This window comes from Cottoperca gobio, chromosome 17, assembly GCF_900634415.1.
Source record: "Cottoperca gobio chromosome 17, fCotGob3.1, whole genome shotgun sequence".
Classification (NCBI taxonomy): domain Eukaryota; kingdom Metazoa; phylum Chordata; class Actinopteri; order Perciformes; family Bovichtidae; genus Cottoperca; species Cottoperca gobio.
Genome location: NC_041371.1, coordinates 8,354,537 through 8,372,467, shown reverse-complemented (window position 1 = coordinate 8,372,467; position 17,931 = coordinate 8,354,537). Strand labels below are relative to the sequence as shown.

The 17,931-nt window shown below is 40.4% G+C and overlaps 1 protein-coding gene across 1 annotated transcript; it reads right to left on the bottom strand.

Moving 5' to 3' along the window:
* Positions 1 to 2,824: 2,824 nt before the first annotated feature.
* On the bottom strand, positions 2,825 to 16,516 carry npc1 (Niemann-Pick disease, type C1). Its single transcript, XM_029454025.1, has 25 exons — positions 16,380 to 16,516; positions 13,755 to 13,883; positions 13,501 to 13,607; positions 13,105 to 13,250; positions 12,716 to 12,883; positions 12,362 to 12,611; positions 12,181 to 12,263; positions 11,661 to 12,031; positions 11,242 to 11,468; positions 10,697 to 10,797; positions 10,151 to 10,253; positions 9,833 to 10,022; positions 9,412 to 9,594; positions 9,172 to 9,286; positions 8,858 to 8,985; positions 8,430 to 8,564; positions 8,245 to 8,334; positions 7,798 to 7,988; positions 7,467 to 7,582; positions 6,320 to 6,449; positions 6,003 to 6,188; positions 5,257 to 5,488; positions 4,617 to 4,730; positions 4,183 to 4,345; positions 2,825 to 4,087 (listed from the first exon to the last, which is right to left on the bottom strand). The coding sequence occupies exons 1-25, from the start codon at positions 16,455 to 16,457 to the stop codon at positions 4,005 to 4,007; spliced, it is 3,819 nt and encodes a 1,272-aa protein (XP_029309885.1). The 5' UTR covers positions 16,458 to 16,516; the 3' UTR covers positions 2,825 to 4,004.
* Positions 16,517 to 17,931: the final 1,415 nt, after the last annotated feature.

Below are 17,931 nucleotides of genomic sequence, written 5' to 3'. Positions count from 1 at the left end.
TTCACATAGAAGTCTTGACTCTCTTCTCTCAGGTCCCACACTCTTTGCCCAGGCTGAGCCACGTCCTTGTTGGTTTTTGCAGTTAGCTAGCAAAGCACGCGACTCCTTTTCCCGCTCTTCATCAGACACGTTCTTGAACGGCGACTCAAATTGTAATCCTTGAACACAGCGACCTGCGCACCACAAACTAAGCACACGGCTTTACCTTTCACTTCTGTAAATAAATACTTAGCAGTCCATGTCTTCTTGAAAACGAGGCATTCTGCATCAATCTTTCTTATTTTGGCGCGAGCGGACATTTTGAGGGCTAGCATAACTTGTAGCTGTTCACGCGCGCGGCGCGCATACATAAATAAAAACAGCACCCTTTTCAAAATAATAGCAACACAGTTAGAAAGTGATTTACACCATGCACGCAATACAATGGTGTTAGCTTTTATTTTGAAAAGGGTGCTGTTTAAAAATATATATATACTTTTTCATATATGTAATAATTTACGATTGTCCTCACGCGGGCCGGACAGGGCGGGCCGGACAGGGCCGGCCAAAGGGCCCGCGGGCCGTACAATGCCCAGGTCTGATCTAAAAGTTGTCAAGTTCCTGGAAACTTCACAGTGACTGAAGGAAGTTAATGCTGCGAGCCAAGAAACATCATTTACATAGAAATCACAAAAACATTTTTACGAATTAAGTGTAATTAACGGAAAGAAATATTTGTTAATATGATGATTTTGTTGGCCAGTTAATCTGGTCCTGGTTTAACCTTTACAAATGATAATTAACCAAAGAACTCAAGGTTAAGTTAAAACACATCATTTATTTTGCTCTTTTAAAAACAAAACGGTAATGACCAAACTACACAAAACTAGAATACAAATAAGAGAAATAAAAATAAGCTTGGTAATACTGGTGATGGACGAGACCGATGAAGTGTTAGACAGAAGAAAAGGGGAATAATGTTTTTACAAAAGGTTCAGTATGTTACAAGGCCACATGCTTGCACGGTGGTGCTAATAATACACTTTAAAAGTGACATATTTGGAAAAGAATCTGATAAATATTTAAAGAAACTTTAAAGTGTTACATTTAAAAAGGGAATATGGTGTGGTGATGGGGAAACACTGAAGACCATACCAACAACATTTACTTTACAGACATGTGGAGTAGACATGTTGTAACTGTAAAGCAAAACACTAGCAGGGTTATTTCTAATTTACTAACATGTACTTTCAATACTGTAATTGTCCAATCCGTGCCTGAGTATAATGTAAGGTACAGTGAGCACAGTGAAGACTGTCACCTTGTTTGTCTTGGCGTCACTGGGGATTCCCTCGGGGACAGACGGGTCCGCTGAGGCCTCGTCCAGGTAGGAGCTGTCATCGTCCAGCAGCAGCTCGTCACCCAGTGCGTCCAGCTCTGAAACAACAGTCACACTGTCACTGTAGTACTGTACACACTTGAGTTAGACATCAGGACAAGAACATCTAAGTTTTGGTCAGGCTCTTATCCCAACAACTGATTTCTCTGCTTTTTGTTAAGTTTTATTTGACTGATTATTAATGACTATTATTTATCTTTGTTATAATTTGTTTAATAGAACATTTCCAGGGCAGTAGTTATATTCTAGTTTTCAACCAAAATAATTTGTTTATGTTCAGACTTTGAACAATGATTTTTCTTTTATTTGCACTCATTTCTGTTGTTTTAAATGTTGGCAATTATATTCATTTCATGTTGCTTTCTGGATGAAACATGTCAGTTATACCTGCTTCAAGGTCATCCAAATCATGTCTAATCAATTTAATTGACCACAGGTTATCACTTTGTCATTATGGGGTATCGAGCGATGAGGGAAAAATTTATTTAAAAAGTTTTAGCATAACGCTGTAACATACCAAAATGTGAAAGAATTGAAGGGGTCTAAATACTTTCTGAGCCCACTGTGTGTGTGTGTGTGTGTGTGTGTGTGTGTGTGTGTGTGTGTGTGTGTGTGTGTGTGTGTGTGTATATATATATATATATATATATATATAATCATTATTTTTAATAATATTTTTTTATTACATACCATACAATAACCTTTTTCATATATATTTTTATGGCATATGAATATATAAAATAAAAATATATTACATAAAATAATGTAATAAGAAAGACGTAGTATAGTGATAGGTCTTTTTTATTACATTATTTTATTTGCTGACATACTATTCTGATTTATTCTGACTGAGTTTCTGACTGACTATACTATGCCATTTTTATGCCATATAAGATCAAATGTACATAAATAGCAGACGCCACCACACACTTTTTTAGAACTATTTAATGTGTTAAAATTGTTAAAAACAAAAGTATTTCAATGCTTGGTCTCTGTCTCCACAATTCATATTCTTCAATGTCAGAGATGATGTCTCCATCTCAATGCACAGCACTGTTAACAAGCACAATTCATGTTAATACTTTTTCAGTTGGTTGCTCACAAACTTTTTTTTACAGCCAGGTTTAAACTGTTTGACATTCTTACATTAAGAAAAAAAAAAACTGCATTTTATATTTCTTTTAAAAAGCGCAAAACTGAAAACAAGGACTGGTATTGTTCCATTAAGATCACAGCAGATTTTAAACACCTTGGGAAAAATGTTAACATCCTCTTCCAATGATGTCACAACCCTGTTCAAATGTAAGTGATGTGAGCACCTCGACTATCTACAATCTCAGACACGTTGAGGTGAACGTGGTTCTGGGATGTTTTGGCTTCTCCTTGAAAACAAAGTGATTCCTTTACTTGCAAGGTCCAAAGAAGGGTTTTTTTTTAAAACAGCTATGCACGGTAATAAATGTTAATAGTTAACTAAATAAAATAACTAATGTGTTGGAATGACATTCTACTGTATTCTGTATCGATACACTCTAGATGACAAAAAGATGAATTTAAATTAGTCCTGTGTAAGCTATTTACAGTTAAATGTAAAGCAACAAATGTTCTGTTCAGTAACTGAAATATGACTCATTTACACTTCAATGTTAAACCATTATTCATCCCCTTTTCAGCTGGCATCCACATGAATCATGACTGATGTCACACAGGGGTTTATGTAATAATCTAACACTTGAAAAAGGACACTTTAAATACATCGACTAACGACTAATGAAATGTTGCACTGGATCATGAAAATGGCTTCCAATGTGGAAATAAAAGATGAGGATGAATGCAGTTGAGAGCAACACTTACCAAGGGTGCGGTGTGCACGAGTAAGAACCGTTTTGTTTTGGCTCTGTATCTTTCACACTGATTTTTTTTAAATTAAACAACTTGGAAGTTTCAGCTTTGAGGGTGTTCACACACTGTCCGAGTGTTTACAAGCAGCACAGGAACCACATTATTGCTAGATGAAAATGTTACAACTAGCTGTCCTGCTTTATAATACAGTATATAGACACAGCCCTGGATATATTGTTATTGCCAGGTATTATAAGGCCCTATGATATCACTATGGGTATCCGTCAGCTCCAGTGAGCGCCGTGTTCAATTCAGTAAAGGATTCATGATATTAAATAGTTCTACAAAAGTCCCACATAAGTAAAAGTTTCAAAATAATTTCTTTTTTAGACATCGTTTCTGGTATGTATTTTAAAAACATGAAAAATAAAAAAAAAACTGTCCAACCCTTTTGAGTTTCCCCAAATCAAAACAGCTCATAGCATATGGAAGTGACAGAGTTTGTCTGTAACTGATGTTGGGGGGGTGGTCAGTGGTATGTCGCTCATGCTTCAAATGCTTGTCCTGTAGTGTGAGGAGGAAAGATTGGGGTCCAAAGTCTTCTGAGGAGAATCAATACGTTTGCAGTTGTACAAGGCCTCTGGCACTCCTATTTCCAAGTATATTCCTGAGTTAAATCCGCACATAGTAGTGGCAACGAAGAGTGTGTCAGTAATCACAGAAATGGTTTACGCCCACACCCACACAGTCAAATAGTTCATTGTTCATTGTCCCAAATAGCTTGTTAGTAGTTGAGGAGGCGCTCCCTTTCTGTTCCAGCAGAGCGGCTGTTGGCTGCTAACACCTTTGCTTTGTTCACCGAAGGACCTGTAAAATAAAAAATTAAATTCAAAATGTAATCCGTTCTTAAATCTTAAAGCCCGCTTCATGTCTCTTCCTTTAAAATGTGTGACAGTACTGACCGATGTAACTGAGCAGTACAGGGAGGAAGATGAGGCCGTGCGTGGCCCCCAGCAGCACTATGGCCAGGTACATCCTAAAGTAGAAGACCTGGAAGATCTGCGACTTGGAAAGTGCCAGGATTAAGATTCCTCCAAACTTTGTTAATGTGATCCCACTGAACACCTGCGAAAAGGAAACCGTGTGATTAAATCTCATGCCATGTGATGACGGACATAATAACTATATAACACTTAGAATACAAATCCTTTACAGCTGATTGTATGTATGAGGGGGGGGGGATTAACTTCAGCAGATACTGTATATAAATGGAGGTTAAACATTGTGGCTGTCCATATTACCAGCATGCAAACATATTTGTTTAACCCCAAAAGCTCATTTACTTATATTGAAAAACATCCCTTTTGTGAATTTCAAGAGGTAAAGCGAGACTTACAGAGCTGCCCATGTGAGCCAGGGCCTCCTCAGCCCGCTCCACTCTGTTCTTCTTCACACTGATGGAAAAGGCTCGAACAATATGACTGCAGAACTCCACCGAGATGCCACAGCACTGCAACACAGGGACAGGAAACAACTCAGCACCAAAACACAGACAATGTATATTGTACAAGTGAGATTAAAGGGCAAGTTGTTAACAGTAAGAGACAGAAAGTCTTGTGATGGCTATGACAGCATTGTGTTCAGGTTTTTATTCTTCAGCATAATGTAGGGACACGGTGCCATTGCTAGAACAAAAGTCAGATTGTGATACACACCATTCAAATGACAGGCATGTGGCAGCCATCACTCTTACATTGATTGGCAAGTCATTTTTTAAAACTAAGATATATATTACTATGCAATAACTAAACTTGGTGATTGGTGTATTTGACATCCGTAACGATTGTAAACAAGCATCGACTTTCGACCTTTATATGATCAACTTAGCTAATCCTGTTATCATTTGGAAGTGACATTCTTGAAATTAAAATGCATTTATTAAAATGGAAATTGTCTATTGCTCTGAACTGCACACACACAACTTGCTCAAATGTTTTAGTGTCATGTTCCCAGACAGTTTTCATGTTGCTTCTCACCATGACCAGGTTCACTAGGGATATTGCGTTGAGGCTGATGTCCCACAGCCACATGACGCCAAACATGTTGACCAGGATCATGGCGATGGTGATGCAGACGAGCACAGCTGACCAGAGCTCGAAGCCCAACAACACCGTCGACACCACAAATATGGATGCCAGTGATACGCTCAAATTCAGAGCCGTGTCATACGCGATGGTGAGGTACTGCTCGTAGAACACGTAGAAGACGCTGTAAAAAGGAGGAAACGTATATTTGAGTGAACAAACCTTTTAAAGAACGCCGACAACAGTCCTGATGCTATTCTGAAATGAACAGGATGTAGCTGTAGTCTATAATATCCACAGGGATTCATTTTCTATTTCTATTAGTAGAGAGTCATGTTCTTTTGCATTGCATTGCAAAAGTGGCTTATAAGTCAACTTATTCTAACATTAAATAGACAACAAGTCCTCCAATTATATCCTCAAAATGCTCAATCTAAGTATCTGAAGTTTGGAAGTAAATCATCAGCTATATTGCTATTTATAATGTTTTCTTTGCTCAGTTTCTTATCTATGACCTACGTAACCACCTCACTCCAATACCCTTGAACATTGACTTCAAAACAAGCAAAAACTCTGTTACACGTATTTCACCACAGCTAACGTATAGCAGTAAGTGAAACTGAAAAAAAAAACACCTAATAACAGTCACAGAAGCAACAACGTGTCGGATATGAAAGGCAAAAAGGTGAGAGTACTACCTGTAGGCAAACACTTTGTGGTCTATAGACTGACTGATATTAGCAGCCAGGATTCGGGCCATTTTTAAAGCCTCTATGAAGTCTGGGGATTCTTTCAGGGTGGTGTGGTAAGTCATGAAGTAAGTGGCTCCGACCCCCGTGTGGTCGGGATACAGGTCAACTGCCGATGCGTAGGCTGCGTGGCCACTGTGAGAGAGAGAAGAAAGAGGGGGAAATTACCAACCGCAACACAACTGGTATACTGTGATGAGATACTCATAACATACCCAGAAGAAGAAAAAATAAATAAATAAATCAGCAGAGCTATAATTCTTTACCCTTTTCCACACTTGATGTTTGGATTGTCTGACAGAAACATGGGCAGAAACCGCAAGAAGTCCTCTCCCTCTGGCCTCTGCTTTCCACTGGGAGTCATGGGCCGACAGTGAAGACAGGAGGAATTTACCACTGGAAAACAATAGCAGGAATATATTCATCCATCTAAGCAAGGTCAGACACACAGACACAGACACACAGAGACACAGACACACACAGACACACACACAGACACAGACACACAGACACACAGACACACAGACACACAGAGACACACACACAGACACACACACAGAGACACACACAGAGAGACACACACACACAGAGACACACACACAGAGAGACACAGAGAGACACACACACAGAGAGACACACACACAGAGACACACACACACACACAGAGACACACAGAGACACACAGAGACACACAGAGACACACACACACAGAGACACACACACACAGAGACACACACACACACAGAGACACACAGAGACACACACACACAGAGACACTCACACACAGAGACACACACACACAGAGACACACACGCACAGACACACACACACAGAGACACACACACACAGAGACACACACACACAGAGACACACACACACACAGACACACACACACACACACACACAGAGACACACACACACAGAGACACACACACACAGAGACACACACACACACAGAGACACACACACACACACACAGAGAACACACACACACACAGAGAACACAGAGACACACACACACACACACACAGAGACACACACACACACACAGAGAGACACACACACACACACAGAGACACACACACACAGAGACACACACAGAGACACACACGGCTGTTTGACGTAATAACAGATTACCTCAATTTACTGCATTAATTATTAAACCAACATTTGACTTTTTGAAAACTTGAATTAGTTTGCATACGTCCTCCCTACAGTTTTAGTTACTACATGGTTTGTGTTCTGTGTTGCCATGGATTTTCCCCATAAACACATTTCTTCATTGCCTTTTGTGCATGAAAATCTGGCACAAATGTTGAATTTATCTCAAAACAGCATCGCGTGACACCAGGATCACGAGACCAAAGGGTTCAGCATGTTGACATTAGATTTTGGTTTTTTTTATAAATGTACCAGTGGCATTGCAGAAATCCCCACTGCTGTTGTAGAATCGACAGCAGGTGGACTGCGGCTTCACCCAGTCAAAGTAGTCGTCAAGCCACGAGGACGGCGTGAAGGCAATGGTTGTGCTGAGAGGAAAAGGAAAAGTGAAACTGAATAGAGCACGTATAATCACAGTTTGATCCGACGGACTTTAGTCTTTTCACAACCTTCGTTCGATCTGAACTCGCAAGTTTCCAGGTTGTGGTGTCTTAAAGTCATTTACAGTCACATGTATAATCGTATCAATATAAATTGTGCCTTGTGCAAATAATCCCTCGGTGATGTAATAGCTCGGACTTACTAGTTGCTGACGAGTGAGGCGGTGTAGACCTGCTGGACTAGAGAGTTGTTGCTGCAGCCGACTCCTCCGCACACAACATTCTGGCCCTCTGGACTGGTGTAGTTGAGGCCGTCCTCTACCACGAAGTACACTGGAGCTCCAGTGTGGAGATACATGCTCAGGTTCTTAAAGTAGTCCAGCACGTACGAGTCCTACATGGAGAGACAGGTCGTCAGAATAGACGTCCACGAGAATAGGGAACTCAAACTGAGACTATCATACATGTTGTATGGGGAAGACTGTCGTAACAGTGTTATGCTACTACTATAGCTTCATGGATGACCGACAGGAGCACTCTGCTCACATGTTAGCACAACATTTCTAAAAATATAACTACAACATCTATGGAAAAGATTCAAGCGGGCAATCCATGAACACACAGTTATGATAGAAAATGCACAAACGTACATCAGGCATGGAGAGTTTCTGGTCCAGTCCCAGTTCTACTTTATTCACCACAGCAATACTGAAGGAGACCATCCCCACAAACACTGCCACCTAAAGAAGAAATGATGAAGAAAAAAAACAACCTTTATAATGAAAAACTTAAATCAACACGTTAGAATAACTCTGGCTTTCACCGCTGCACTTACTATGATCGGTCGCACCCACTCTGTGAGGATGAACGGGGCAAATATCTTCTTGAAAAAACGGAAGAGGAAGCTGTCCGTCTTTGTTTGCTGAGCTTCCGGCAGCTTCGCACAGCAAAAGATGTCGAGTCGATTCCCCTTTTAAAAAACACAACGGACGACACGGCATATGATGAGAGCAAGTCTGCAACTCATTTGAAGGTTGAGTCACGTGATGAATCACTTTGCACGTGTCACTGCAAACAATCTCTGCACTGGCTTATTACTAATCAACCAAAGAGGAGTCCATCAGTTACATTCAGCTAGTGCAGCGATCGGTAGGATTACAACTATCACACATTTGTACAATATTAAATTGGGGCTTTTAAATCTTTTTTTTAGGTAAAACGTCCAAAAAATCTGCCATACAGCACCATTTCCTTTAGTCTCACCTCCTGTCTCTTGGCGTCCAAGCCGAGCAAGCTGACAAAGCAACTGATCTGCAACAGGAAATCAATAAAAACAGCCAAGCCAGCAAACATGGAGAAAGTCCTCACTGCAGGCATGTTGGACAGCGCTCCTGCAGACGGGGAAAGTCAACAGTTTTATGAGCATGTGACTCACCAGGAAACGATGGCACTTTTTGTACTAACGGTGTCAATCCTGTCCACAAAAACGAGTTTCTTTCTTTGTTTTCTGCTCAATGTCTGCGTATATTGTATATCATATTGTAGGGTGCATTTGATAAGTGATCTTTTGTTTTTACCCAGGAAAAAGGCCACCGTCTCTGAGAAGGAGGACAGGAACATGCCGGGGGCTACGTCTCCAAGAATACGACCAATCTGCTGGTGAAGTTCCTCCTGGGGCATCCGCTCGTCCCTCTGTTCAGAAATACAAATGGAGATCTCTTTTAGCAGCTTTTATTTGCAGCTTGCAAGAAAAAAAAAGGTAGGAAAAAAATTCATTGTATAAATAGGTTAGTGGATTTTCGTGTTGGGGAAGTTACCTGATACGTCTGTACTATAATGAAGATGTTGTCAACGCCAACAGCCAGCACCAGGAAAGGAATGACCTCGATCACGATGAGGGTGAGGGGGATGCCACAATAGCTGAAGATCCCCAGTGAGGAGGACACGGAGCTGAGCACAATCAGGATACCGGCTATACCCAGAGAAATTTTGGAGTCCACCTGTACAGGCGAAAAAAATAAGAAAGATAAGAAAGATAAAGGATCAGTGACGCTGCTCCCTTCCGACGCTCGAGTAGCAGGAAGTTGTTCTGTTGAATCGAAGCAGTGTGTAAAGAGGTTGGAAAGAGGAGTTGCATTGCGTAATGTGTGAAACTATTTCAGGTATGGAGAGTAAGGGACACGTTATAGCTACTTATTGCTTATTATTATGACAATAAATGAGTGCTTAGGCATTTACCATCACTCTTCTGAAGCTCTGGATGTGACCCAGGGCCAGGGAGATGTAGATGAACATAATGGCGTAGCTGACAACTATGGTGCTGATGTCACTGTTGCTCTCTCGGTTTATTTCATCTTCAATACTCCTCTCCGAACTGAAGGCGACGGTCAGGTTGGGATTTTTGAAGTTCTTCATGAGCGTGATGAATCTGAAATGCACACAAAATAAAATAAAAAAGGACATTGAGTAAATGCAAAGATGCCATTAACGGTGCCTTTTGCCAGCCAAAAGAACACGCTCTTAAATCGTTTTTAAGAAACAGATAAGTCGTCTCACTCTTTCTCCCATGCCAGAGCTTTGCCCACCCTGACACTGTCATTCAGGTAGTTGTTGAGCGGGAAGGTGATCACTAGAGCCGTGGCGTTGTTGTAGTTTGTTTCTGTAATGCAGGAAAACAAAATCAGTTAAAGTCATTTGAACAATACTCAGTTATCGACCACATTATTCAAACAACATTGAGCTGGTGTTTACAGCTAAGCATTCCTTTTTGTGTGGACAGACAACAGCTTAATTCCCCCGGAAAAACATGGCTGCCTCTTAGATAAAGTGCTGTGGTTCCTTGCTATGGCAGCTCTCATGATAAGTAGAGAACATTTTAAACTTGTACCCTGTCTGCGGCGCAAATGTGATCATACTGTATAAACTCTATAGGGCTAATAATAACTACTAAAAAGGTGAAGCCGAAAGAGATCGGCTACACCTCACTGCTAACTGCATCAACACTGTACCATTTACATTTACAGAGAGGTTGTAAACACATTATTTAACTGCTGTAAATGGAAAAACTAATTTTCTACTTCTAGAAGTGTTAATCCAGCTCACCATCGTAACCCCCCAGGGCCAGCCAAGGGAAGATGGGGCCACCGTAGGTGCCTAAACAGGGGTCGTGGAGGACAGTGGTGTCATTGAGGGATGCTGGTGCACTGTGGAAGAAGACACCAGCTGAGTTAATAGCCTGAAAATAAAACAACATTCATTATAAGCATTCATTATCAGATTAGCTCATCATCAGTACCGGTTTACCGTCACCTGAACTCATCGCAGTGCATTTGACAATAAGAGCTACAGAACCGTTGCGTGACAACCAATGAGGAAGTGTAATTGTGTTATTTTAAGAAGACACACACACACAGTTCTTAGAAAATGCAGATTCTAGCGTTTAGAGAAAATAGATTCTCGTGAGCTGCAGGTGTTCGGTTTCGACACGGACGTATTTTCTAAAGCTTCTGATCTTTTTACTACAGCGACGTGTTTCCTGAACCTACAGCAGATTTCTGCTGGCAGACCATATGAGTGGCAGCTTATTGGATATCATCTGAATTTGAAAAAGTAAAAACAACAACAAAAGAAAAGAAAAAAGAAATCACCTGACACAGTAGAGGAAGTGGCTGTGAAAGTCAGCGTAGACATAGAATTCGTCTCCTTTGCTGTGGTCCAGCACATCATGGCTGTTCTGGAAGTAGTTGAGGACACTCAGGATGGTGCAGTTGTTATTGTACGGAGCCAGCGGAGCCAAGCAGAGGTCCTCCATGGTGACGTTTTGACCCTCGTATGTGGCTACAATGCCTTCGATTTCGAGCTGCAGATCCAGCACCTGGTTGGTTACGGTTGGGGAAAAAAAAGAAAAGAAAAAGGAGAACCAACAAACCACACAGTTTCAGAAATGCAGCTGCTCTTTACAGGTGACAGAAACAATACTTCTTTATACAACACACACAGCAGCTCTAAATGATAAAAACATTGCTAAATGATCCATTTTCTAAATTCATCTCTCCCCCGAACCCACCTGATGGAGGATTTCTTTGTCCAGGATGGATCCAAATGGCACATCTGATCCCATGGGGTATGGGGAGTATATAAAAGGGGCTTTGACTGGAGTGGTGATGATGAGCTGCACAGTTCTAAAGAAGGGTCCGAAGTGGCTGTCAAAGTAGTCCTTCTCTTGGCGAGCTTGGCTAGTTGGAGACGACCACAGCTCAACGGGGTTTGTGGTGATGCGCATATAGATCAGGCCGCCGGAGGAGGCGACCACCAGTATCATGCTGCCCAGTATGACCAAGGAGGGACGGCGCACACAGAAGGAACCCCAGGAGGTGAAGAGGGTCCGCAGAGCATTCTCGAAGCGTTCGCCCAATGTTTCACAGCATGAAGCGTTTACTTAAAAATAAGAAAAGGAGAAAAAAAAGGGACTGGGAATTAGCTTACGTCACAACACCAACGATACAACGTTATACCATGCATTACGCCATAAGAGCAACGCAATAAGTGGCACAACAACCAGATGACAGAAACAAGCATCACAATACCTTGGTCAGGATTGTCAGCGTTGAGAGAGCGTGGGTTATTGCTGTCCAATATGGGGCCATACTCAGACATGACGGTCCTTTTCCTGCATGCACACAGAGCCACAAAAGCCAATTTGATATCATCTTCTAAAGTCAGCATCAGAAACCAGATGTTTGCAGGTATAACGCATCAGTCCTTTACCTGTAACAACAAGCACCCAGTACACCTCCAATAAAGACAAGCAGGAAGGCCATGTACGAGATCCACATGATGACGGTCATGGCATCCATGCCAAGGATTGTCCAGGGAGGGGGGCGAGGGGGAGGCACAGGTTTGGGACCGCAGGCCTTTGCGCAGTCCTGACAGGAGCAGGGACCCGAGCCGTCGTCCAGGCCCTCCGTGCAGGCATACGTCTTGTTGTTCATGGGAGCGTAACCCATCACTGGGACGTCTGCAACAGAGAAACAGCACGAGAATTAGTCACACGAGGAGCAACAGGCAAACATCTATTTAACTTGCATAAAGGAATGTAACGATTCTACAAAACCATTTTACCTGTGAATATTGGGATGATAGGAAAGGGAGTCTGTCCATTGTTAATGTTGAACATATACTGGATCCAGTTGGTGGCATTGCAGTGCTTTGCATCATTCCCGCACACCAGCGATATGGCCTTCACGTTGGTCGATGGAGCCTCGACGTCCTTACAGGCATTGTACATGGCTGAGGAAGTCACATTTGATTATTTAAGGGCAAAGTTCAAGATTTCCAATTGCCCATTCCCTATTTTAATTGACCATACGTAACAGTTATGACTGTTGAGTCACCTACAGAATAACACAACCGAGAGCATGACTTCAAGAAGGAAACGTTCCCACTGCGCGTCACAGAGAGAGAGAAGCTGTTGTTCATAGCTACAAATCAACATTGGGCTGTGAACTCACCATTAGCAAATGTCTGTCCAATATAGTACTGCACTTCCACTACATTGGTCGTGTTGAACTTGGTTGCGTTCATGAACTGACTCTGGTGAGGGCTGCATGTCAGCTCACAGAAGAGGTTCATCAGGTTGACGAAACAGGCGGGACATCTGCACACAGACGCGAGAAGCAGAAGAGAAGAAGAAGAAAAAGAGAAAGCGGTCAGTGCAGAACATACCGAATAATAAAACTTTAAAGTTTAAAAGTGTATACCAGGTGCATTGGGGGGGAAAAACAAGGCAATAACAAATGCAGTGAAGTGACTAGGACCTATGAAGATAAGAACACATGCCATCCTCGTCATGTCCTTACAAGAATGCCATGTGCATCATGAGTTAACCTTATAACCGCCGTGCATACCGAGACAGGAACTGAAGGGGCAGCTCGAGACTCCCTTTGAGAGTGCGCAGCTGGTTGACATCACAGCAGAGGCTTCGGTCTCCGTAGTCATATCCAGGACAAAGCTCCTGCAAGGGAACACAAAAGGGATGACTTCAATTCCATACGTGCAAAAATAAAAGCGCTGCTGGAAAGCAGAAGTATGTAACAGAAGATTGGTTTGAGCAGCAAAAGTCAGCAATAAGAGGACAAAAGCATCAAGATACTGCGTTTACCGTGAGAAGGTCGTAACCCTCAGAGTGTAGCGGGACGGCAGGACCGGTGTAGTTGCAGTTGTACTTCTTTCCGGGCACCTTCACGGACTCCCCGCACTCCCCATACCACACACAGTGCTGGGCCTCAACCTGACAGAAACGACAACAAAGACACAGTGATCACAGTGTTCGAGCAAAATCATTTGTTTCAATGCTGCCTTCAGGTTATTTATTTTCTTTGCAGAGTCTGTTGAATCTTATGTAGCTTTTATCTATTTTTAATCGAGCGAGAACAAGGACAAGGTCTTGCCGACCAATCAAAGACTGATAGTCCAAACACACAGAGTTCCTCTAAAAGGCAACAATGGACCATGTGACTTAGTTTTGGCTACTTTAAAAGATCTTGACAATTCTGATCTGATGTCAACGCTGCACCTATGTACCTTGAGGTTTTATATTTTGCCAGGTCAAACCTCAAAATCATGTCTCATTTCCTGTGTTTCTAATATCTCGTGCTTTGGATGTCTGAAAATAAAAGATTTCACTTCTGCAAAAATGTTTCCTCCTGAGCCTGCATTTGAAGAGTGAGCCTTGTAATACAGGCAGAGTCAGATTAGTCACGTCTTGTAATGTCGTACAGTACCCAACATTCAACGTCAAGGCCAGAGAAAGGAGAACTGTCGCTGTTGTTATGGCTACATCCAAGTTTAATATGAGCACTTGAAACATTTGGTTTAAATTTGACACGTTAGTTCTTAAGTGAATGTTTAATACTTTTTTTACAATGTATAGCGTTTGCGGTCAAAGTTGTCCGTTGCCTGTCTATTCAGCATCAGAGCTCTCACGCGTGTTTTGTTGAGAGGGGAAGTTCATTCACTTACTTCACAAACGTTTTTTTTATGAGTAAGCTCAGTGTTACACTCTGTCCTACTTCTGCCGTGTGGGATTGAGTTCAAGGGCAGCAGTCATATGTCATTATTGCTTCAGTGGTGTTTTATACAGCAGCAGACTAAGCCAGCACTAGACCAACTATTTGTCCAAGGTTAACTTGCAAGACACATGTTTATATCGAGTCAGAACCAGATCCCTGCATGACTTGTTTAAAATGGTTCGAATACAGAACAGAAACCCCCAACAGGTAGTGGCTGGCACACTGACACACACACACACATACACACACACACACACACTTTTGTACAATGCTTTCTGCTTATCTACTGCGGTCTCCAAATAACCAGTATTGTTTTACTCATACCACATTCTTGTTGTTTTTACCAGCTGATATCTTATCTTGATGATTGAACAGTAATGATTAATCAGATTCAGATTGATTGTTTTTAGCATAGTAAGTAGTTCTATGCTTTGCAGTGGACTGACTTAATTATCTTGAGAACAGGAATGCAAACAATGCAAAAAGAACAGAGAGACTGCTGATGACAAGCGAGTCAGTATCTACATTTGATTAAATCAAATCAGATTGATGGATCAGGGACATAAGTTTCTGTGTGGTTTGTTTTGAAATGACATCTTCACCAGAAATACCCTAAATTGACTGCAAAAATTATATATTATATATATTCTTGATTAAACTACTATAGGACAAATATGAACACATAGGTGGAACTTGTTTAGATAGATAGATACTTTATTGATCCCGAGGGAAATGTAGGCATCCAGTAGCTTAAAAGACATACGACATTACACATCTGCCATTGACCAGTTTTTGATTTTAATCTGAATGTTTATTACACCTTTATGTCAATCATTCGTTTAAAGTGAATTTCTTTTTTTTATTATTATATATAATCGAATCTTTTTAAAACATTTTTTATCAATATCATCAAGGTACACCCCAAGGATTGTGTTGGGGTGATTTACTTATTTGTTTATGTAGCCTACTATTTTAAATAAATAAATAAATAAATATATATATATTTCATATTATTACTATTTTAGTTCTTATTTTTTAACACTGATGTTTAAAAAACATAAACAGTCAAGTCAACTATGTTTTGTCAAAATGACTAAATTATCTGTAAATCCAATGTATTTCACACATAACAAAAACATTATATTCTGTAATGATAAACAGTGAGTCAAAGGTATTTAGCCAGCTAGCTTCCAACGCAGCTAAGCTCTGCTTGCTGAATAACTTGCTAACGTTGCATTTCATTCCAGTTTACTTTAAACTTTAACATTTATAGTTTGGGATAATCACAACATTGACTGTGTTGAACACATTAACCTAAGCTTTATTTTAACAGCTAGTTGAAGTAAGGTTGTGTTTTCAATCTGTCAAAGCATGATACATGAGCAGGGAACATAATTTCGACACCGGCTGTGAGAAAATGATACAACGTGTACCCTTCTCTGAGAGATGTCAAAGCTAACATCTCATGTTATCCATGTCACGTTACAATGCTGGTGCAGTTTCAAAACAAGCATTGATGCTAGCTATTATGTTTGAGCCACTGTTAAGCCAATTACTGACTAACTCCATGTTTGTTAAGGATTACAAATAGGAGTATAAACCCTAAATAGCTGAGCTGAATCTTAGTTTCGCTAGCAGACTCTGATCATCACAACGGCAGACCGAGCTGAGTCATGTTTTTAGTCACGAGAACACGGGCGTTAGGTTAAACTTACCCATCTAAAATGTCCTTCTGACAGAAGTATAATAAAGAAAAGTATAGATGAAATGCTTTTCCCTAGTAGGACTCCCATCCTTCTTACTGCAACGATGGAATCGAAGTGACAGCCCACATAAAGTTTCGCCTATGTTGTTGATGGTTTCTTCTACACTGGATTATTTGTTTGGGGCGGAGACAAACTGTTACCTCAGTGCTGCCACCAGGCGGTGCTGAGGACGCACTGCAACTGAAAAAGGTTTTTATTTTATTTTATTTATGTACATGTAGCCGGATCTGTAGCTGACACCACATACACACATACACACACACACACACACACACACACACACACACACACACACACACACACACACACACACACATATATATATAAAAAGACAGTAACAATCTCAGAAAGACTTTGAACATTGTGCAGGAGAGGTTAGAAGCTAAACATGATTTATGAAGATACCTCCCTTATTAGATGTCAACAGTCATACTTCAAAAAGAAAAAGGATAAAAATGTATAATTGCATAACTCATAAAAGCTTCAAGACTAAGTAGTAATACAAATAATTGATAGAAGTACACTAATTACACAGACGTTTATGTTTACAAGTTGAGATGCATTACAATGTAATCCAGGAAGTGTTATAAGTCTTTGCTAATTGAAGTTCTTTTCAGATGTTTTTTTGAATAACGATAATGTAGATGTCGACTGCAGTGATGGAAGTAGGTTAATCAAAAGAAATGGTCATCTGTATGTCAGTGAATATTGATAAAGGAAAGCCCCTGTGCCTTGTAGGACATGTGTGAATGTCTGAGGAATATTTTAAAAAGTTCTGGAAAGCTAGAGACAAGTAATGAGTTAGGTGTATATTTGTACGTGAATACTCAGAGTACACCAATCTTCATTAATCTACTCTCTGTAATCCATAGGCTATGAAAACCTTTTTATTCATCAGATTTTGGTTGTTTTTTTGGCAGCAGTCTAAAATATACATATATATATATATATTAGATTTTTTTTATTAATGAATTTATAATAATATCAACAAAAACAACAGCAACAATAAGAACAATAATAATAATAATAATAATAGGAAAATACCATATCCACAAATCTAAATATGCAAACTCTTTAATAATGTAATCAAACAGTACATTAACACAATCTCCATTGATGTGTGCTCTCTTTCATGTGAACACATTCTCCTGGTCTGTCTTTGTTTCTCTACATAAAGCTTTGGGAATTTGTCAATGAAACCTGAACAAAGCACACCGAACAGTCCTGATGAAGCAGATAAACTGAGTGTTAAACTGACAAGACTTTGTGATAAATGCTAACTATGTATGTTTTTTTCCCCCTTAACTTTGATTTTTGCTTGTTTAGTTTAAGATGTTTGATGTTGTTGAGACATCCTTAAGATTTAAAACTAAGTTTTCAGGTGCTTTGGATCTAAATTTAGGACAATTTAACTGAAATGTTATAATTTCTAACCTGCCAGCCTTTCATCTAGGCTATAACCTAATGCTTTACTTTAATGGTTTATTTAGGCTATAACCTA